Source organism: Phoca vitulina, unplaced genomic scaffold (assembly GCF_004348235.1).
Source record: "Phoca vitulina isolate PV1807 unplaced genomic scaffold, GSC_HSeal_1.0 scaffold66, whole genome shotgun sequence".
In the NCBI taxonomy this organism is placed as follows: domain Eukaryota; kingdom Metazoa; phylum Chordata; class Mammalia; order Carnivora; family Phocidae; genus Phoca; species Phoca vitulina.
Genome location: NW_022589769.1, coordinates 6,389,417 through 6,411,561, shown reverse-complemented (window position 1 = coordinate 6,411,561; position 22,145 = coordinate 6,389,417). Strand labels below are relative to the sequence as shown.

Genomic DNA, 22,145 nt, shown 5'->3' with positions numbered 1-22,145 from the left:
AATGACCCCTAATTCTAGTTTTTTCAGACTAAGTGAATAAGCCCTTATTTATCTTGTCTATATCCTGTTTTTCTCTCTCCTCCCTAAAACAAACTGTCTTGACATATGAACATTCACTAAGCTTATCACTATACTAAAATGTTATTCTGAGCCCAAAGTAAGTAATACGCAGCTATAACTCCTTGCTCACTGTGTTTCCCAGAGCAGATTCCAGAAGAGAGCACAAGTTGATGTGACTACCAATGACCCCAGGCATTGTTTTTGTCTGTTGCTCAAGTGGTCTTAGCCTAGACAGTACACACCATGTTGGGCCATGTCTACAGGTACACCTCATTATCCAAATTCTTTTATGCTGAAGATTAAAATTCTGGGACTAATAATTCTCAAGGTTTAAAATAGTAAGACCTGGGGCAACTGGGTGGTTCAGTTGATTAAGTGTCCGACTCTAGATTTCGGCTTAGCTCATGATCTCAGGGTTGTGAGATCGAGCCCCGTGTCGGGCTCCGCGCTGGACATGGAGCCTGCTTAAGATTCTCTTTCTCCCTCTTCCTCTGCCCCTGCACCCTCTAAAAAATAAATTAAAAAAATAAAAGAATGAGACCTATTTTTGAGGCCTTTAAAAGTTTTCTCACAAGGAGAGATGTGCACATAGCTCCACCTACTGGATAAGAGGGAATTTTGGTAACTTTTGGGGCTTTCACACCAGAACTTTTTGGTAGGAACACATGCAGAAGTTATTGAGCCCTAGACCAACACCGTCATTTTAAAGACGAGGAAAATAACACTCAGAGAAAGTAAGTGAATATTGCATAAGGCCAACCATGTAGGAAGTGGGGAACCAGAATAACCAGGCCTGGGTCTTCTGGCTCTTAATCTGCAAGATGGCAAACTCTTAGATATATAAAGATCTTATTCAAGGCAAACCTTTCAGAAAGTATCTTTTTCATCTTCAAATATTTCTTCCCAGGGAACAGCACTGCCAACCCCCCCCCCCCAATAATTAATTTGAAATTTAAGTCCCAGAAAATCCTACACATGAGGATTAAAAACATACTTTTGAAACTTGACTTGGAAAAGGGGTTTAGCTGTTAAGATGAGCTATCTTTCAGTAATACAGAACTCTCTTCCCCAAATAACTGGGTAATCTGCAGCCAGAGGCCACGCGACCTGAGGCCCACCCGATGGGAGGCACATCACACAGAAGAACAAATAGGTGCTTCCCACGAGGAGACTGCTTTGCGGATATTGCAGGATTGCTGAGCAGACGACAGCACACATCAGTGACAGCCTGCCACCCGACAGCCTTCACCCACCTTTCTAACTTGCTGAGGCTGACTGAGCACATGTGGCGTGAAAGTGTCTTGCTTCTGAGGTACAGTCTGGGCTAAGCCTGAGGACAGGGTGGCAGTTGCTGTCTGAGGCTGAGTCTGGATTCCTGCTTGTGCTGGAGTCTAGGAAGCAAATAAAAAATCAATTTAAATGTCAAAATCAATCTCAGAATCAAGAGTTTAGATGTGGGGACGCCTGGGTGGCGCAGTCGGTTAAACGTCTGCCTTCAGCTCAGGTCATGATCCCAGGGTCCTGGGATCGAGCCCCGCATCGGGCTCCCTGCTCAGTGGAGAGCCTGCTTCCCCCTCTCCCACTCCCCCTGCTTGTTTCTGCTCTTGCTAACTCTCTCTCTGTCAAATAAATAAATAAAATCTTTAAAAAAAAAAAAAAAGAAACCATCTTCTTTAAAAAAAAAAAAAGAGTTTAGATGTGGGGGCACCTGGCTGGCTCAGTCGGAAGAGCGTGCGACTAGATCTCAGGGTCATTATTTTGAGCCCCACGTTGTGTGTAGAGATTACTAAATATATATATATAAATTAAAAAAAGAGCTTAGATGTGGAATAACGGGTCATGTGGGGATCATATCTGAAATGAAATAAATTATTTACAGATATACACTTCATTTCATCAACACATAGATTTGGAGCCTTAATTCTAAACCAGAGAGTGAAACACCAGACCAGTTGTTTTCATGCTCTGATTGTTTCTTAAGTGGCTAAGATTTTCATTTGAAAATTTTGAGAAAAGGGAAAACTGAAATAAAAGCCTACAGGAGCTCTACACATACTAGGTCAGGTGTTGTAATGATTGAAATAATTGGAAATCTCTGAGGCCCGACTGCCCAAACTCCTGCTTCTAAGCTGCAGGATGTGCTCCCTCCCTCTGGGGGCAGTCAGCCACGCGCTGGGGCACACAGAAGTCCAGAATAAAACACAGTTCTTGTTCTGAGAACATCAACTCTCCTGGAAGAATTGGTTGAAAAAAAAGTGTTCAGAAGAGCTATATTACAGAGTGAGTAGACCTTCAATTTCATAGACACTGTAAAGGTTAAACAGGGGAATTAGAATTTTTGCACATGCCAAGGGTCTCGGGTCATGCTTCCTAACCCCAGGGGTATGGGACCACTCCTTTCTGCCATTAAGAGCGTCTGGGGCGTCAAAGTTGACGAGCACTGCCCCAAATGGTTTCTGTTTACTTGTGGCCCACACATTTTGTTGAAAACTATCAAAAGGCCTTACGTAAAAACAGCTTAAGGTCAATACACGGGTTACATTGGCATAAAAGGAGGTTTCTTGCCTACCAGTGTTTATCACCTCTCTCAACAACATCCTCACTCCTAGGTTTGTGGTCCCATTTGCCTTAGATGCCCAACATGCCTTTGGCATCTTCGCCTCACTCGTGTCTTTCAAGAATTACATTTAGGAGGCAGAATATAGGAGTGGGCATCAAAGTGAAAGCTCTGTAGTCAGAATTACCCAGCATCTTACCAAACCTCAGTTTCCCTATCTCAAAATGGATGTTATCACTTAGATCTTCTGGAGGAAGCAGGGACTAATGGGAGTAAGCCCTCAAAGTACATGGGGCGCCCAGCTGGCTCAGCTGGAGGGGCGTGCGACTCCTGGTCTCGGGGTGGTGAGTTCGAGTCCCACATTGGGTGCAGGGATTACTTAAATAAGTAAAAAAATAAAGTCCCTGATGCTGTGCCTTGCACACAGAAAGTGCCCCGTGACACTAGCTATTCTCATGGTACTGTAACTAGTATTTAAAAACGCCTGCATGTGCGATATGGTTCCCCATAAAGATAAAAGGAATGGGAAGTAGAAAAGCACCACTTGTGTGTTTCTGCCATAGGCAAACAGTGCTAGCTATTAACATTTTGCAACTGGAATCTACGCGCCCCCCCCCCCCCCCCGCCATGTCCCAGCACCCCGAAGCCCGGCGCGGAGGCATCTGTGAGAAAGCTGAGGCAAGCTTGTACTCTCGGCAGGCTGTAAGGCAAAGGAGTTAGAAGACACACTTCACACCTGGAGTTTGAGGCTGCCTACGGGGAGCTGCACTGAGGTGACACTGGAGCCCGGGATGGACAGCGGCAGCAGCAGCTGGGCCGTCTGCGTGGTCAGTAAAGCCTGAGGCCGAGCGACAAGGGCAGGCGGTGGCTGTCCCTGCGAACTCACGTAAAACTGCGGCACCACGCTCTGCGGCTCCGCCTGCGCCCCGGGGACCTCCTGCTTGATCACCACCGCCTTTTTGGCTGCCAGGGCCTGGCCCCCCGTCGCCAGGGGCTGGCCGGCCGGCGGGCCCGGCTGCCTGGGGGCGGAGCAGTCGCTGGGCGAGGTCTCGTCCTTGACGGAGCCGCCGCCGAGCTTCTGGTCTAACTTGGCCGCCGGGCTGGCCGCGGTGCCGACCTGCGTTTCCATGGGCGGAGGCTGCCGCTGCCCTCGCTTCTCCACCTCGAGCTGCATTTTCAGAACTTCCACGAGCTTCTGCTCTTGTTCCAGTTTCCTCTTGAGCTCCTCGATCTGCTTCTCCTTCTCCTGCAGCTTGCGGTCCTTCTCAGCCGCGTCCAGTTCCAGACTCGACAGCGTGCTGCTGGTGGGGCTCGGGCTGTCGTCGGGGCCCGTGACTCGCAGAGGGGACGAGCACAGGAACTGCGCCGGAGACATCATGGTCATAATCTCGGTGAGAGTGTCCTCGGTCCCGAGACTGGACTGTTCGGAGGGGGACGGCGAGATGGGCAGAGGGGAGCCGACGGTCTCGGCGTGGGCAACGGTGCTGGTGCCGGCCGGCGGCACTTCTGCCTTGAAGGAGGAGCCCGAGCTCGTCACGGGGTTGTGCAGTGTCGTGACGGGCAGGGCCACGGTGACGTCGGGGCTACTGGTGACTATGGCGGACGCGGGCACCGCCAGGACGCCCCCCGCCGCGACGCCGCTGCTGTTCATTTCCTGGTAGGGTTTCAGGCGCTCGATGAGGTCCGGTTTGGTGCCTGACACCGGAAGACCCCTTAGCTTCAGTTCTGTCTTCAGTTCCGACACCTGCAAGTACAAACAAGTCACACCTCTTCATCCGGCACTGCGACTTGCGACAAATCTCCGGGACACTTGGACGGGAAAGGGGCCTGCGTCTGCCAGCTCCCCATGACCACACACTGGCAAGCGGGAGGGTTTCTCTTCCTAACCCACAGACACGCACAGCTACAGACCCCAAGCACTGCAAAGGCCAGTGATACAGCAGCGATTTATGTCCAAGCACTGAAAACCAGAAATCGTGATGATAACCGTCACACTCACTGAGTAATGACCATGTGCCAGACACTGCTGGACGTGCTTTATTCTTTCAACTCATCCGCACAGGAGGTGTGGGTATTATTATTACAATTCCTAGTTCACAGAGGACACGGGGGCAGAGAGAGGTTGACTCACTGTGGTCCGAGCTACCACAGATAACCGAAGGCTGAGCTGCGGTGGAAACCCACGCAGGCTGGCCTGGGAGATCAGATTCTTGACAGTTACATTTTTCCTGCTTCTCCCAAACTTGGCAGTGAGCAGGGAAGAAAAAAAACCTGCCTCTGCAGTCAGGACTGGTTTGGTGTCTGCACATGGTATATGCTCAACGAATGAGAATCATTACTAGTCATTTTAAAAGAAACTTAATGGACATAAACAGAAAGTGCCTCTACAGAGGTTATCTTATGTTGGTAAAGTCTATTGAAGAAACCTTATCTACACACACTAGACAAATCTGGCAAATCATTTACCTTTCTGTGGTACCTATGGGCGAAAAAACTCTACTTGCAATTCTCACCTTTAAGTCATCCAAGCTAGAAGGCAGAGGTCCCGGCTTTCTCACAGGAGCAGATGTATTCTGTCTTGGAGGGTTAGGTGTGGTATTGTTCAGAGCTGAATTCCCACTGTTGTTATTTTTGTCGTTGAGTGGCCTTCAAAAGAACAAGAAAATGAGAGAGTTTATGATAAAATAACTTCTGAATTTGACATTGTTTTTGCTAACAATGTGACTGTTAACTCGTGAAGAGAAAAATGCCATGGTCATGGGTTGGAAGACTCAGTATTTTGAAGATCTCAATCAACTTAGATCGCAGTGAAAATCCCTGCAAGTTTTGTTTGTTTGCTTGCTTGCTTGGTAGAAATTTAGAAGGTGATTCTCAGCTTTATATGGAAATACAAAGGACCAAGAAAGGCCATGGCATCCTTGAAGAAAAGCAAAGCTGGAAGAGTCGTACTACCAGATATCAAAATTCATTACAAAGACAGTTATTAAGACGGTGTGGTGCTGGGGGCAGAACAACAAATGGCGGAGAATGGAGAATCTAGAAACAGACCCTCACATACACAGCCTCTTGAGTTATCACAAAGACAGCACTGTAGTGCAGTAGGAAAAGGGTGGTCCTTACGATAAATGGCACTGGGCCGCACTGGGTATTCATACAGAACAGGATAGGACCCTTGACTGACCCCTACCTCACACCATCTCAAAAACCTAAATGTGAATTATGAAAACAGTAAAGCTTTTAGAAAGCTTAGGATAGTATCTTCATGTCCTTTGGGTAGGCAAAGATTTCTTAAGCAGGACACAAAATGCACAAAGAGGGACACCTTTTAAGAGTAAAAAGTCAGGCCACAGGAGAAGATATTTGTAATACGTATTTCTGACAAGGCCTCATATCTAGAATATACAAAAAAGTCTTAAAATCAGTAAGAAAAAGACAAAACCCAGTGGGAAAATGGAAAGATCTTGAACAAGCATATCACAAGAAAGTATATCCGGATGGTCAATAAATGTGTAAACAAGGGCTTAGCCTCAATATATACGAGGAAAATGAAGAAAAGGCACAACAAAATAGCACTGCCTACCCAGCAGAGTACTGTATAATGACTAAGACTGTGGATACCAAGTACCTGGAACATCCCAAGCTCTCAATCACGGCTGGTGGAAGTGTGAATTGGCACGACCACTTTGGAGAACTGTTGTATGCTATCTACTAAAGAAAAACCTACGCCTATCTTTTGACCCAATGGCACTCCTAGAAGGACACCTGACAAAGACAGACATACATGAACCAAGAGACACCAGGGGAGAATGTTTATTATGGCATTATTCATACTAGCCCCAACTGGAAACAACCTAACTGTCCACCGAGAGGATGATGGGTGGGATCAATGATAGAACACTAGACAGAATAAAAATTAACTGCTGCTTTCTGCACCAGTGAAGATGAGGCTCACAAACACAACGTTGAGCAAAAGCAGCCAAACACGTATGTGTACTCTAGGACTGCATTTACGTAATGTTCAGAAACAGGCAAGACTAATCTATGGCATTCAAGTCAGGTAGCCACCAAGAGGGGATGCAAGGGGGCCTCTTGGGCATACCCATGATGTTCTATTTCTTGATTTAGGTGTTTACTTGGCATCAATTTTCAGTTATGATTTATGGGCTTCTCTATAACCTATACTTCATTTAAAAAGGTTATTAAAGAAACGCTGGTGAAGCTGTTGTACTTCTGTACTCATTTTCCTACACTCCTTTCCATATCAAAACCAGGTCCCCATCTAGCTTCTTCCCCCTATGCTACTCTTGGCAACGGTGGCATTTCTCTTCTGGGTGGTTGATATCTATTCGAGAAAGGTCCACATGATGGTTGACACTGTAGAGCCAATTTCATTACAGCTCCAGGCCTTACTGTTATACAAGCCTTGGTGCTGAAGCAGAGAGACTCTGGATTCCATATTCTGAAAGAGGGAGAGGTCCCCAGTTAGATGAGCTTTGTCAAGTGAGTTTTAGGAAGATTGTGTTTGAAGCCATTTCTGGCCCTGTCAACAGCTAACTCTTGACATCCTTTTTGGAGTCTCTTAAAATCTGCCTAAATTTTGTGGCAGTTAAATATTTTAAGTATTTGAGATGAGGTTTCTTGAAATTTGGATGGAATGACAAATGTTTTATGTATCATTTTTTTTCCTTTCTAAAAATTCAGTTTTAAAATCTTCTATTAGAATTATGAAAACATTTAATGTAAATCAGAATTTCTCAACCTTATTTTCATTACTTTCCCTGCAAGGAGGTTTTTTAGGTTTCGTTTTTCCTGATCAACCTCCCAGTGAAATTTTAATACCACAGATGTACTGTACAATTACCTGTGTACTGTATGTCTGTGCTTTCTTAAATAAAAAGTGCAAGATTCTTCCCGACCAGCTTTTGCTCTCTTGTGAACAATATTATCTCCTTGAGAAGGCACGATGTAAATTAATTATTCTATTGGTACTGTCTTTTTGGCTGAGGTTCTATAATACCCTACTTGTTACTATGATTAACAGTTCAGTGTTTACTTTGACCTTTGAAATAACAAGAAGTTGACTGGGTTTCTCCCCAAATCGACAGAGAAAGGAAAGGTGGTGTTGGGGGGGGGCCCTGCTGAATGAGATGACAGTGTAGACGAGGAACCCAAAGTTCAGACACACGAAGGGAACTTCCAGGACCCTCCACCAGGGTGCGGCTATGCTGGGACCACAGCCCCGTCTCCCAAGGCTGCGGCTTTTCCCGAGGTACCAGAAGACTGTGTCATCAGGTAAAATCCTGCTGGATGGCTGCTATAAGACTTCCACATTGTTCCCTGTGCTGGAATTGTGGTGAAAAGAAACACTGTAACAGAAAACAACCGTTTCTACTTTCAAGACGTGGAAATTACACAGAAGTGATGTTCGGTCTTTGTGTGGTGAACGACTACAGAACAATAAGTGATCTTTCCTCCTTGTTCTTTTTGTGGGATGCTCTCCTTGGGTGGTGGGCTTGTTGCTGCAGTGGTGGGAATGTTTGGGGTGGGGGGGCTGCAGCCTTCGTGGAAAGACGAGGAACTGTGAGAGACCAGATCCTCAACACCCTCCGATGTACTCTTCCCATCTATAGACCGGCCCCACACAATTTCTTTCATTACAGAAAAGACTATTTCATAGATGGCGCAGCAAAACAATCCCTTTATGGGATTTTCAGGTTAACAGGTTTCCTTGCCTGGGAGTAGGGTCAGTCATTTCAGCTCTTCCTGGAGTTACTGAGGAGGAGGGTGCGTCGCGTGCTCAGCACGCCGCTTGGTGCATCGTAAGGCACACGGAGATGGGGGCCAGGGTTCGAGCTCGCTTCCCTGGTGCCCGCTGCCAGAGGAGGGGGCAGGGGAGGACGCCTCCCTCAGGCCTGGACAAAGCTGTGAAGCAGCGGCCGTTTGCCTCTGATACTCTTCCAATTCTCTTTGGTCTTCCCTGGTTCCCTTCCAACGTCAACATCTCACTCAGGCCTGCCTGCTCTTAAAATACTAACAGGCTACACAAATTCTTTCTTCCTCTCTGCGCCCTGATGTTTTAGACTGAAGTACTTTACAGTAAGGTCTGAATGACTAATAGGTCTAATCTCCTTCGAGATATCAGGATCTTAAAAGAAAAAAGTGAACTGATAATCGTTAGCATATGAGGAGATGGTTCTTAACAGAGGAGCTTTTTAGTGGGTCTTACTCCTTTTCTAAATAGGACTCCCTATGGAGGAATGCTTAGCATACGTGTAGACAACAAGAGTCAAGTTCCTACAGATCATAAACTGAGTGGCTTGATCTCCGAAAAAATTTTTTCTTCTAATGAAATTTTGCATCTTTTTTTTTTTAAGTTTCTTTCTGTGAGTTGAGTGTAAATATCCCTTTCTCCTGAAAGCTGAGGGAAATGAAAGATAGGTTTTTTGCATTTTTATCTATGCTTCCCAGAAAATGCATACTGAGGATGGCTATCTAGAAATTTCTTTTAGCACATAATCAGAATTTGCAATGGATGTCTTGCTACGGATTCAGTCTCGGAAGCTCGTGGAACTCACTTCCTTCTGTCCCTCCCAATTGGGCTCAGACTCTGGAAACGTGTTCCTTCTCCACAGTTGTTGGTCACCAAGACCTTTAGTTGTCTTTGAAACATCTCTCACCTGTTCCTTCCTTCCCGTTATCAACACCCTTTCATCTTCTCACATCTACTTTGTTGTGAAATTCCTGTTCTTCCTATTTCCAGACTCCCCTTCACGACCAGCATCAAACTGTTCTTTCTCGCGCTTTGATTCCACCATGACAGCCTTCTGAATCACCTGCCACATCAAGATTCAAGGCTGCCTGGCTGCAAGTTCCTCCAGACAGTGGCTCAACTCAATTTTGTCTTCTACTTTTTTATTCGGGCTATTTGTCTCATCATCCAATAACTAGGCACCGCCCACTCCTTCCTCTGTTCTTGCACCAAGATCATCCCCCTTGGCCTGAAAGGGCCCTTCCCTAGTTTCAGGCTCCTTCCCATATAAATATCCCGCCTTTTTCATAAAGCTTTCCTCGACCACTCCGGCTTCTACACTCATCTGTCTCTTTTTTTTTTTAACTGTTCATAACAGGTCTTACACTTTGTATGCCTTTACCATAGCATCTAATGCTACTTGGGTGAGTAACAGGCCAATCTTTCCTGGGTGAGTTATTGTGAAAAGTCACCTCTAACTTGAAAGGTTCGGAACGGATTTCAGAGGACAGAAACTGGGCTGGCATGCAGGCTGCTCTCACGGGGACCAGGGCGAGCCACTGGCTGCTAAGCTCTGGTGACACGAGGCGCCAGTCAGTCCCAACGGCCAACCTTTGGAAACGAGCGGTGCCCGTGCAAGGGGCGGGGTACAAGGCACTGTCGGCGGCGCGCGCGGCCCTGGCCCCGGCCCCGTACTTGAGTGGCGCCGGCAGGATGGTCTGGTAGTTGTAGTGCTGCTGCTGCTGGCTCAGGATCTGCAGCTGCAGGAAGAGCTGCTGCTGCTGAAGCAGCCGGGCGTAGTTGGAGTCCATCTGCGGCTCGTTCTTCTCCCCTTTCTGATCGGGGGGGATGTACTGGTGGTACTTCAGCTTCTTTACCCGGGGCTTGGGGTCTTTGCACTTCTTGCTGCGGTGTTTGTCGTTGGGATTCTTGGGATGGCTTTGCTGTTTTCGAGAAAAAGAGAAGAACGTTTTTAGACATGCTGTCACAGGCGGCCTGTTCCACTGTGTGCGCGAAGGACCGGAGAGAAAGACCTGAGGTGCGCCTCAGCAGCCGGGGTGGCCGCCTGGGAAAGCGAGAGACTAAATACGTACCCAGAGCGAGGAAAACGTGTGTACACTTCCCCTGACCAAGAAATCTGGCCCCTAAGAACTTACCTTCTCCTGCTGCCTTGTTCCCTTAGAGTAAGGGAAGGATATGCAGCTCGGCATTATCTATTCACGTTCAACAGTTACTCTGGGTGTCTCCTGTAGACACACTTTGAAGGGCTTACACATAGTATCTCCTAGTGAAAAGAGGCTGCGTGCTCAAGATACAAATGGGAGAAGATGAAGGATACTTCACTATAACTGTGTACTATTTTATAGTCATTAAAAACATATTCTTTAGAGGATATGTACAAACAGAAAAATGCTTCTTATGGAATAGAGCAGACTATAAAGTTATGTATTTCTTTTTTAAAAAAAAAATTTTTTTAAGGGGGGAGGGGAGTGGCAGAGGGAGAGAGTGAGAGAATCTTAAGCAGGCTCCATGCAGGGCTCAATCTCATGACCCTGGGATCATGACCTGAGCCAAAGTCAAGAGTTGGACACTTAACTGACTGAGCTACCCAGGCGCCCCTCAAGTTATGTATTTCTAAGGAAAATACACATAAAATACTGCAGTCTCACAGTATTAATCAATTCACCATCATCTGCTTATTGTGCTATCAATAACAGATTTTATTCCTGGTCTTTTCAAAGTGATTACAACAATGGATGGGGTCTTGGTTCCAGAGGTTGCACTCTGTTATGTAATGATAAAACCATGGACTTGGCCGATCAGGAAGGTGCCTATGGGAAAAGGGAGGGGGACAGGCACATACTAACCAGGGTTACCTTTCATTGGCACATTCTCTCACGAAGTGAGCGTGGGGAACAGCTTTCCTCACAGAAAAACCCCACGAGCTGCGGTTGGTTTCCTAGTGCGCATCTGTCTTTTCCTCTCCTAGCACAGTCCTAGGATCCCCAACCCAGCCTCTGAATCTCACATTCTTCACCAATGCCTCTTGCCCTAGAATCAAAGCCCTCCTTAAAGAGACGCTAGTGAAGAGGAGAAATCCAGAGGACAGGAGAGCTGAGAACTCAGCATCCTCAGGCACAGATGGGTCAGCGTCCAAACTGTCTCTGCCATTTGTGGTACACGCTTGGGGGTGTGGGCAGAGCAGGAGAGCTGATGTTATTAGCTCAGCTGCCACGTGCCACACTCTGGAATTTCTGGCTCCAATACTAAGTGATGGAAGATGGTGAGATACACTGATTTGTGCCCCCAGGCCACAGACACTGGGCTGCACGGACACAGAGAGGCTGGAGTAGAAAGAGAGTCTTCTCTGCAGGAGGGGCGAGGACCACGACAGCACCAGAGGGGGGAAGGAAGTGAGGAATCTGGGGAGGCAGAAAGAAGGCCTGCCCGCCCTTGGGGAGCCTGGATCCTTCCCAGCCTCGTTACTTCTTCCGGCCTCACTTCTGGAAGGTGCTGGGAGGGTTGGCTAGCTCTCCAGAGTCCTTTTTCAGTTCCAAAAGTTTGACATCAGTGTTCTGCTACATTTGGCAAAGCCGTATCTGAAACGATGACACTATTCCTCTATCACCCTCCGCCCCTTTATCTAGCAGTTCTAAATACACTTAAAAAAAAAAAAAACCTTTAAAAGTATACTATACGTTACGGATTTTGATCTTCCTTGGGGCTTGTTCTAACTGGATTATTTGCACCCAGTAAAATGTAGGGAACGGTGCCACCAATCTGCAGCTTATCTGGAGAACAAACCAAGCTTCGACAGGCCAGATCTGCTAAATCAAAAAACGGAGCCGCTTGTCTAAAGCCTTTAACCTGTTGTAATATATCTGGAACAGTGCTGAGCCTGACCTTGTGTATAAAGTCCAAAATTATGTTACCATTAAAGACATCTGTTCGTGAGGCTCCTGACTCCCCAGCGTTGTGCTACAGCGGCCCCATCTCACTCCACTCCCAGTGTTTCTTTCATCTTGGCAGCTTGGATGGTGGCAGAATTGGGAACTGCTGATAAAATGTATCCTAAAGCCTTTCTGCAGGGCTCCGGGAGTTTCATGGAGACCAAAGTTTGTGCGGTTCTTCTGTGACTAGAGAACAATAGGGCATTTGTTGAAGGTGGTAGTTTCCAAGACTGGGGCGTGATCTAGCAAGTCTGCCTGTGGTTTGGTTTCAAGGCTTCAGACTGAAAGCCAGGCTGGGCAATGTAGACTTGTGCCTTTGTGTCGGTAAAGACCTCAAACCAGCGTGTGTGCAGGGAACCCACCTTTACCAGCGCTGGCCCAGGCTTTGCTGAGGACACAGTGTTCGTGGGGACGACAGGAGCTGTGGACCTGGTGGGGGGCTGATCCGTAGTAGGAGTTTTCAAGAATTCAGGAACTGCTGGGGACACTGAAGTAAACTGGTGGAAAAGGCAGAAAGGGAACAAGTAGGTGAACTCAATGACATAAAATTAGAAAAACCAGAATTAGAAGGGAATGACCTCATTTTTTTTTTTTAAGTCTACTAGAAAAGAAACAAAAGAAAAATATACTATGATGTCTGAGACCCAGATGGTGGAATAACATGCTTTACCTCCATGGAGCCAATTAGTTAGTCTTTGCCCCAACAGCAATGAAAAGCTAAAGCTAAATAAGGCTCGATTGACTCCACCCTAGTAGTGTTTTCTCAGAAATATGGTCAGAACCGCCCTGTTTTGGCAGAAGAAAAGTCCCAAGGCTCTTGTAAAAATGATCAAAACAATATATGACACTCGTAAGGTTCTCTTGCTGTATAGATCACAGTAATAATCCTGGTGAATTCAAATGTGATCATTAGTCTTTGTTACAGGGTCTGATCAATACTCTCCTGCACACCCTGGATCCAGGGCCTGGCAGCATGTGGGTAAGAAAGTTCCATTCCTTGGAGGCCCACTCCACGTACGGGTCCTTAACTGTGCTTTATAGCTTATGTCCCCGTGTCCAAGCCTGACTGGTACTCTCCTTAGCCATTTCCACCCCCCCCATTTCCTGCAAGAGGAGGGCACCTGCTGAATGTATTCTGGTAATATCGACTTGTTTCACTGATGGCGACCCTCACACCTAAAGCAAGAAGCTAGTTTGTTACCAAGGCCAAATAAGCAACCCCGAAACCTCAATTTGGAGTCACGTATTAACAAAGGAAGCGACCAACGGAAGGCCTTGATAGCTTTTATCAACAACCTAACAACCCATTTCCACTAACAATCTACTTTAAGTAGATTTTAAGTATTCACTTACCGGAAAGAGATCTTCCTATTATAACGGATCAGTTCAATGTTGCGCAGTGATTCCCACATGGACTTAACTATTAGCATACTTGTTTTAAGGAAACTTTATCCCTTCTTCCTCTATCCCTTCCACTCCCCCACATAACTCTCGAATTCATTACAAGAATCAAAGTCCGTTCTTTTGCTGATGTATTTGGGTTTAAGAATAGCACACTGTATTTTTCCTCCTTAAAATAAATGACCTGAGAACTCAGACGCTATTTAGCAGCAAGAAATATGAAGCTTGGCAGATACTAGTTACTCAATAAATATTTGTGTAATGGGTGAATGGAAATTCCTTGTGGCTTTACTCATGCGGGGTGAGACTCTCAAGGCCAGCTGGGACTGTGAGTATGTGTGTGGGTGTGCAGTGAACTGTGCTCACCCATGTGGGCTCTCTCCCCGAGCTCGCTTTTCCTTTTTGCCACTGATTTCAGCTTTTAAGTAATTATAAACTAACAGTCAGTGTTGACAATAAAAAGACTTGACTTTTTAAAGATGGCTACACAGTAGCCCCCTCAGCCATGGTTTATCGTACTTTCAGGGACCCATGAGCATCTGCGGTCCTGAAGCAGATGACCCTCCTCTGACATACGGTCACAAGGTCAACAGCAGCCTAAGGCTACGTCACATGCCTACGTCGTTCACCTCACTTCATCTCATCACGTAGGCACTGTATCCTCTCTGTCATCACAAGACAAAGTAGGGCGAGTATAGTATGGTAAAGGTATTTTGAGAGTGAAAGACCACATTCACATAACTTTTACTACACTATATTGTTAGAACTGCCCTATTTTGTTATTATAGTTGTTAATCTCTTACTGTGCCTAATTTATAAAGAGAACTTTACAGTGGTCGGTACATACAGGAAAAAACAGTATACGCAGTGCTGGGTACTATCTGTGGTTTCAGGCATCCCCTGGGGGTCTGGAAATGCATGCCCTGTGGATAAGGGGAGACTACTGTACTCAATTTCATTCAAACAGACACATGAAAGAAAGGGCCTTATCCAAGAGTCTTGACACCTGTGTTCCAGGCTGACTTCTGCCCCCAAAAGGCCCAGAGCCAGCCGCCTCCTCAGTGAACCTCTGACATGAAGTGGAAGGTCAAGGCCAGCTAATCACTGCTTTAAAGGATGTGGTTTTATTTGTTTCTCTTTCACTTTGCACATTTTCTGGAAGTGAGGATATTTATCTCCGGGTCAATTTTCACACAGGGAAAAACATTCCTTGGCTGTTAAATAACTGGCATATGAAGAAGAACCACATATTTGAATATATATATTTATATCTATGAGAAATAAATATATATATAGATATTTCCTTGCAGATAAATTCTACTAACCTGGCAAGCTATTTTACCAGTCCAGCCCCCACTGACTGATATGATAGCAATGATGCATTTGCGAGCAGTCAGTGTTAATAATCTGAAAAATAATCCAGAAGTATGAATGTGGTATTAATTATAATATGTATGAAAATGATTCTCCTGTATTTCTAGACCTTGCCTAGTTGACCTCAGCCTTGATTACTGATACTCTCATCTTATTAGCTCTTTTGGTATTTCAGTGTGACTTTGCTACCCAGAAAACCATAGACCCCAGTGAAACACAAGAATAACCCCACTGAGATACAGTGATTATTAATATTACCTACTCTGAAGATAAATTCTGGTTAAAAAGGGAGAAATGTCTAAACACTTCTTTACATTTTGCCAGTCTTTTTTATGTGCTTTAGAAATGACCCCTCAAACCATCTTACATCCTACCTAGATGTGAGGATCCTGGTGGCTAGAGTTACAAAAAAAAAAAAATCTAAATATCAGTACTTCTGAAAGGATAGTATTCCAAAAAGGATGAAAAGAATATCCAAGCCATAAAGGATATTACACTTATTTTATTCCACAGTAAAGTGAGCAATATGTTAAAATCTTAAAAGAATGCTTTAAAAATGTTTAAATTTCCACTGAGACCTAAGTTCACCTTTTGTACTTTAAAAATTTCATCTCAAAATGATTCAGAATCTTTCTCCAAGAAAACAAAAAAGCTGCAAATTTTGCTTTGTTTTATTGAATCTTGACCGCTGTTCCCAAGCTACAGGTCTCATGACCTCCAATTCTTCAACTGTCATCACGACACCATGACAAGAAATGTCAGAAAGACATTGCTGTCTAATGATGAATATTTAGGCTTTAAATAAAACTGCAGAAGAAAGCACTTTGAACCTTAAAGACTGACTGTTCTCTTCTTAGAAATTGTTAAGGGAAAGTTCTGCTACAAAGACAAAAATAAGTCAGAGTAAACGTTTAAGCTGATTAAAATTTTATAATGTATCAGGTGTCTACACCCATTCCTTCTGTAAAGATAATACACTTGTCAGGGACCAATCACTGTTCTCTGGTAAGTTCCTTTTTTATTAGATTTCTTTATGTGATCTAGAGGGCAGAAATTAGATATTTAAAAACAAAGCTTTTTTTGGTACTGTAGATTTTAAATCTAAAATAAATGTGTTTTTAATTTAGGATGCAGCAGAGATCTTAATTAAGATGGGAATATGCAAATAAGAAATTCAAAATGTAATTATTCTTTAAATATTGTTTCCATATTCCAATTCCCAGACAAATAAAATGGATACTAGTATGAATGAGCTGAATACAAATCAAAAACACATGCTTTGTATATTTAATAAATGGATCTTCTTTGTAAATTCTAGTTTTGTTAAAATCTATCACTTAGCATTGACCACTCTGTTTATGTAATGCACAGTTAAAAGTTTAGGCATTTCATTTTTAGTCCAAGTAGCTGAACATTAAATTAATCTTTTGGCACAACATCTGGTGGACATTTAGCTGGTACTTGACGACCTGATTAGTAGTGAGGATTTGCATGTGTCCCTCATTTAAAAAATCTATTATTTAAAAAAATTGTGGTAAAATATATTTAACATAAAAGTTACCATTTAAACCATTTCAAAGCGTATAATTCTATGGCATTACGCACATTCCCATTGTTCTCTGTCACTAACATCCGTCTCGAAAACTTTTTCATCTTCCCAAACTGAAACTCTCTATCCGTTAAACAACAGTTCCCCATCCTGGCCTCCCACCAGCCCCTGGCAACCACTATGTATGAGCTGACTGTATGAGTGTGACAAGTCTGGGTAGCTCATAATAGTGGAATCACACAACATTTTTCCTTTTGTGTCTGGCTTATTTCACTTAGCGTAATGTCCTCAAGGTGCATCCATGTTGTAGTGTGGGTCAGAATCTCCTTCTTTTTTTAAGGCTGAATAATATTCTATCATATGGATGTACCACGTTTTGTTTAGCCATTCATTTGTCAGTGGACACAGGGCTGCTTCTACCTTCAGCTTTGTGCATAATGGTGCTCTGAACACGGCCGTACAAATACCTGCTCCAGTCCCTGCTTTTAAAGCTTGTAGGCATGTACCCAGAAGGGGAATTTCTGATCACATGATAATTCTAGTTTTAGCTCTTTGAGAGAAGCACCATACGATTCGCTATAGTGATTGCACCATTTCACAATCCTACCAAGAGGGTAGAAGGATTCCAATTTCTTCACATCCTTACCAACGCTTGTTAATTTTGTTCTTGGATAGTAGCCATTCTAATGGTGTGAGGTGCTATCTCACTGTGGTTTTGATTTGCATTTCTCTAGTGACTCGTGCTGTTAAGCATCTTTTCATGTGGTTACTGGCCATTTGTTTATCTTCTTTCTTTCTTTCTTAATTTTTAAGGGGGGCGGGCGCCTGGGTGGCTCAGTTGGTTGGGCGACTGCCTTCGGCTCAGGTCATGATCCTGGAGTCCCTGGATCGAGTCCCGCATCGGGCTCCCTGCTCGGCAGGGAGTCTGCTTCTCCCTCTGACCCTCCTCCCTCTCATGTGTTCTCTCTCATTCTCTCTCTCTCAAATAAATAAATAAAATCTTTAAAAAAAAAAAAAATTTTTTTAAGGGGGGAGGGGCAGAGGGAGAGAGAGAGAATCTTAAGCAGGCTCCACACTCAGCGTGAAGCCCAATGCAGGCCTCCATCACACGACCCTGAGATCATGACCTGAGCCAAAATCAAGAGTCAGACCCCTAACTGACTGAGCCACCCAGGCACCCCTTGTTTACCTTTTTTTTTTTTTTTTAAAGATTTTATTTATTTGAGAGAGACAGAGAGGGTGAGAGAGAGGGAGAATGAGCACGAGTGAGGGGGAGGGGTAGAGGGAGAGAGAAAAGCAGACTCGCTGCTGAGCAGGGAGCCTGACGTGGGGCTCGATTCCAGGAACCTGGGACCATGACCTGAGCCAAAGGCAGACGATTAACCGGCTGAGCCACCCAGGTGCCCCTGTCTTCTTTTGAGAAATGTCTATTCTAGTCCTTTACCCATTTTTAAATCAGGTTATTTTTCTGTTGGGGGAGTTGTGTATATATTCTAGGTATTAACCCCTTATCCAATATGTGATTTTGCAGATATTTCCTCCCATTCCATGGGCTGCTTTTCACTCTGTTGATAGTGCCCTTTGATGCATAGAAGTTTTTCATTTTGATAAAGCCTAATTATTTTTTTCTTTTGTTGCCTTGGTGTCATATCCAAGAAATCATCACTAAATCCAACGTCATAAAGCTTTCCCCCGTGTCTTCTTCTAAGAGTTGTATAGTTCTAGTTCTTATGTTTAGGTCTCAGTCAAAGTGACTATTAGGGGCCAGAATGTGGAAGCAAAGTAAGTATTAGAATTACCATTATTCATTTTTGGTAACTGAGTTATGGTACTTGCGTAGACTGTATAGTTGAGGAAATAATGTTATGTATGTATTTGTGAAAGAATACAAATAACAGTTGTCATGATGAATAACAAGAGGATGACACAGGATGCTATGCTGGAAAAGGGTCTTGGGAAGAATCTCAAACTATTGGCTTAATAAGAACAAAGTCGGGCACCTGGGTGGTTCAGTTGGTTAAGCGACTGCCTTCGGCTCAGGTCATGATCCTGGAGTCCCTGGATCGAGTCCCGCATCAGGCTCCCTGCTTGGCATGGAGTCTGCTTCTCCCTCTGACCCTCCCCCCTCTCATGTGTTGTCTCTCATTCTCTCTCTCTCAAATAAATAAATAAAATCTTTAAAAAAAAAAAAAGAACAAAGTCATTAGTTCAAGCCCTGTGCAGGCCAGAGAGATGCTCTCTCAATGACATCTGCCCCGGGAACACACGTGAAGTAAGTAGCTCAGTGCCAGGCCCAAAGAAGTGCTCAGCACATGCTGGTCAGCATTTTTTTATCCCTCATCTCAGTTATAGTCAATAATACTTGATTTATTTATAAATAAACAGGAAAGGCCTATTCTGTTGAATGTACAGTTTAGACACTTTCCTTCTGGTCCAGGAGAATGGAGTTAGGAACTAGCATGGAACATGACCTCATGGTTAATGCTGGAAACCAGCTCAAAATCGAAGCATTACCAGCTACAGTGTCCTCTTGGTATATAATTATAGGAAGCAAGATTGACTGGGGTCGTTCCCACAGCAGAGACTGTGAAAATGAACACAGATTCTGTCGGGTCACACTTACAAGTAAGCGTGTGAGGGCTTAACATAAATGATTAATTAAATGGCCTAAGAAACTGCAGAGAGAAAAACAGTCTTCGGATTAAAAGCACCAGTGAAACAGCTGCTGGTGCCCACACGTGGCTAGCTGTTCGTAATTTTCTGCAGCTTCCCATTGTTCAAGAATTGCTTAGGCATAAAATAAACTGAGCTCCAATATGTGATGTGTGTTCCATTAATGTTCTGGCAAATTCCTTTCCAGCTGTACTTTGATCAGAATTGAAAAGAAAAAAGTCCAAGGAATGGCAGTGCTGGTCTCTTACAGACCACACAGAAATACATTTTTCAAAGAAGGATTTTTTTTGGGGGGGGGTAAAATGTGTGTTTTGAAGAAAGGACATAGTAGTGTATTATACTGTCCACAGTGTGAAATCATTAGCATTTTAGCACTGGGACTGAAAGAGAAGAGCCTGGAAAATATGTTCTTTACTTAGATATTATGTGTTAATTTTTTTTTTTTTTTTTGGGTAGGGAATATATCTTTTATTTAAATACTTTCCTATAGGACTCAATCCTCTGGTATTTATCTGTGTGTTCTGAAAAAGAATTCAGGAGACAATATGTCGCAACATATTTTGGAAATAAAGCAAGCCAGAAAGGTATCTTGAGCCTAATTTTCTCTTAAGTAATTATCTGTAAATATAACTTTTATTTATTTTCTATTTATTTTTTAAAGATTTTACTTATTTGTCAGAGACAGAGGGAGAGAGAGTGTGCACACGAGCAGGGGAAGGACAGAGGCAGAGGGAGAAGCAGGCTCCCAGATGAGGGACTTGATCCCAGGACCAGATCATGACCTGAGCCCAAGGCAGACACTTAACCGACTGAGCCACCCAGGCGTCCCTGTAAAAATAACTTTTAAAGAACCAAAAAGAAATTCCCTGCACGGGCCTTGAACTTTCTATTAGGCCAAATATTAAAAAAAAAACAAAACTGAACAGGGAAATTAGAAAAATGTGTTTAGCCCTGGAATTAAATGTGCAGCATGAAATGATGACTAATTAGCATATGAAAAACCTTGGTTCAGGCAAACAAGAAGCAAAGGGAAATTTGTGACAGAGTTACTCCAAGTGTGATCTGTGGACCTCTATTAGCTGCCTGCAGTGGAAATTTGATGCTACCCCACTACTTTTTTTTTTTTTTTAAGTAATCTCTGCACCCAGCGTGGGGCTCAAACTCACAACCCCGAGATCAAGAGTTGCATGCTCTATGGCTGAGCCAGCCAGGCACCTTGCTACCCCACCATCTCATTGTACTCTGCAAGAAGATTAGCCCAAAATACGTTGGAAATTAAACACACTACATAAAACACAAACACATACTAGTCTTTCGCTACAGGCAATTTGAGGACCACTGGTCCACAGTAACTAAATTCACCATTATACTCTTACAGTGAATTCATTTTAAAGATTGAAAATTAAGAATCTCAAAGAATACCCCAAATATAAGACGTTTATGTTGTTCTTTTGTTATCTTGTCTTTATGTGGGCTATTTCAATAACAGTGAGGAGATGACTTTTGGGGGGGGTGTCCAATGATAATACTAAAGCAGGAAAAAAGAAATTGCAGAGATAATCTCCTAGGGTTTTTCATTCATTAAAGCAATAAGCACTTGCTGTATGCTGGACCCTGCGTGTTCAGGATGAGGTCACTGAGATAAAATGAGGGGATATCCCGGCCCTTTGGAAACTTGATGTCTGATGAAAAGCAGTGTTCTCAGCCATTTTCCTGTAGTTGAACTACAAATGTGAAAGTAATTATATTTAGGGAAATAAATACATTTTATATATACGAAGTGAGATGCCTGGACAAATTCACTAAACAAACACTAGATAACAGTGAAAATAATTAAAGTACAAAATGTGCCCAAACTCTATCACTCCTAGATGACACCAAAATCCCTAAGACTTTACAGGCATCACAAAATTTGCCTGTGCAGTTGATTACAAGACCAAAACCAAAAACCTACAACTTACCTATAATCCTCCTCAAGGATCCTCTTTCTTCTACATCAATACAGCACAGTTAATGGGGAGATGCTTCTTTAATTGCATGAATAAAAGTGTAATAATGAGAATCTCTGTCAGATTCCTTACTTAAAAATACTAACACACTTAGTACAAGGGAATTTTATAAAGGACACACAATTTAAGAAGGTCTCAAGGTATATGGGGCAGAAATTATGCACCAGGTAAAGTGGAGGCAAGCCAGCTTAGCTAGGTTCTGGGTTCTTTTCCTTGACTGTGTGAGTGGGCAGCGTACCACTCTCTGAAGTGGGTCTTTTGCCGTAGGTCTTGCTGACCCGACAGACAGAAAGCAGACTGTCCGTGGTCTGCACGTAGTAGGCGGAACCTGTGCTCTAGCAACAGTACTGTTATAAAAACTAGCATTTCAGTTCCGGAATGACCCAGGGCTTAGTGTGCGTTGCACTCTGGCAATAAACAGACCATATTTATTCTTCAAGAAACACTGCTATTCCTTTTTTCCTTCAAGGACTTTGGGAATGTCAGCCCACTGGGTGGGACTCCCTCTGGTTAAAGCTTCTCACTTACAAACTTAGCTGGAGACCAAGTTTCAAGAGCAAAGTAAAAAACCTAATACGAGCGATGCAGGGAGAGGGAAAATGCCAGTCTCCTACCACACAGGTGGAACCGTCATGACGCCATTACCAGGTAGATGGCTGACGTGACAAAAATCCCGTGTAACTGAAAGCTGAGGCCACGCTAAGAGCTGTCTGGTATCCTGACCTATTCAGAGAACCAACAACCGAAATGGCTAAGTAGAACTGCTTTTTGATGCTATTTACTTGCATACTTGACATTCTTTTTAGCCCTATTTTTAAAGCTC

The 22,145-nt window shown here is 44.0% G+C and overlaps 1 protein-coding gene across 6 annotated transcripts in view; it reads right to left on the bottom strand.

The window, feature by feature from the left end:
• MRTFB (myocardin related transcription factor B) overlaps positions 1–22,145 on the bottom strand; it is a 192,040-nt gene that overhangs the window by 25,568 nt on the left and 144,327 nt on the right. For 4 of the 6 annotated variants that reach the window (XM_032392214.1, XM_032392209.1, XM_032392210.1 and 1 more), the window contains 5 exons: positions 12,679–12,813; positions 10,062–10,309; positions 5,131–5,263; positions 3,354–4,361; positions 1,314–1,451 (listed from right to left, as the gene is read on the bottom strand). In XM_032392214.1, coding sequence (XP_032248105.1) covers positions 1,314–1,451; positions 3,354–4,361; positions 5,131–5,263; positions 10,062–10,309; positions 12,679–12,813 — 1,662 coding nt within the window. The remainder of the gene's footprint in view (positions 1–1,313; positions 1,452–3,353; positions 4,362–5,130; positions 5,264–10,061; positions 10,310–12,678; positions 12,814–22,145) is intronic. The other 2 variants (XM_032392212.1, XM_032392213.1) reach the window with 1 other exon arrangement.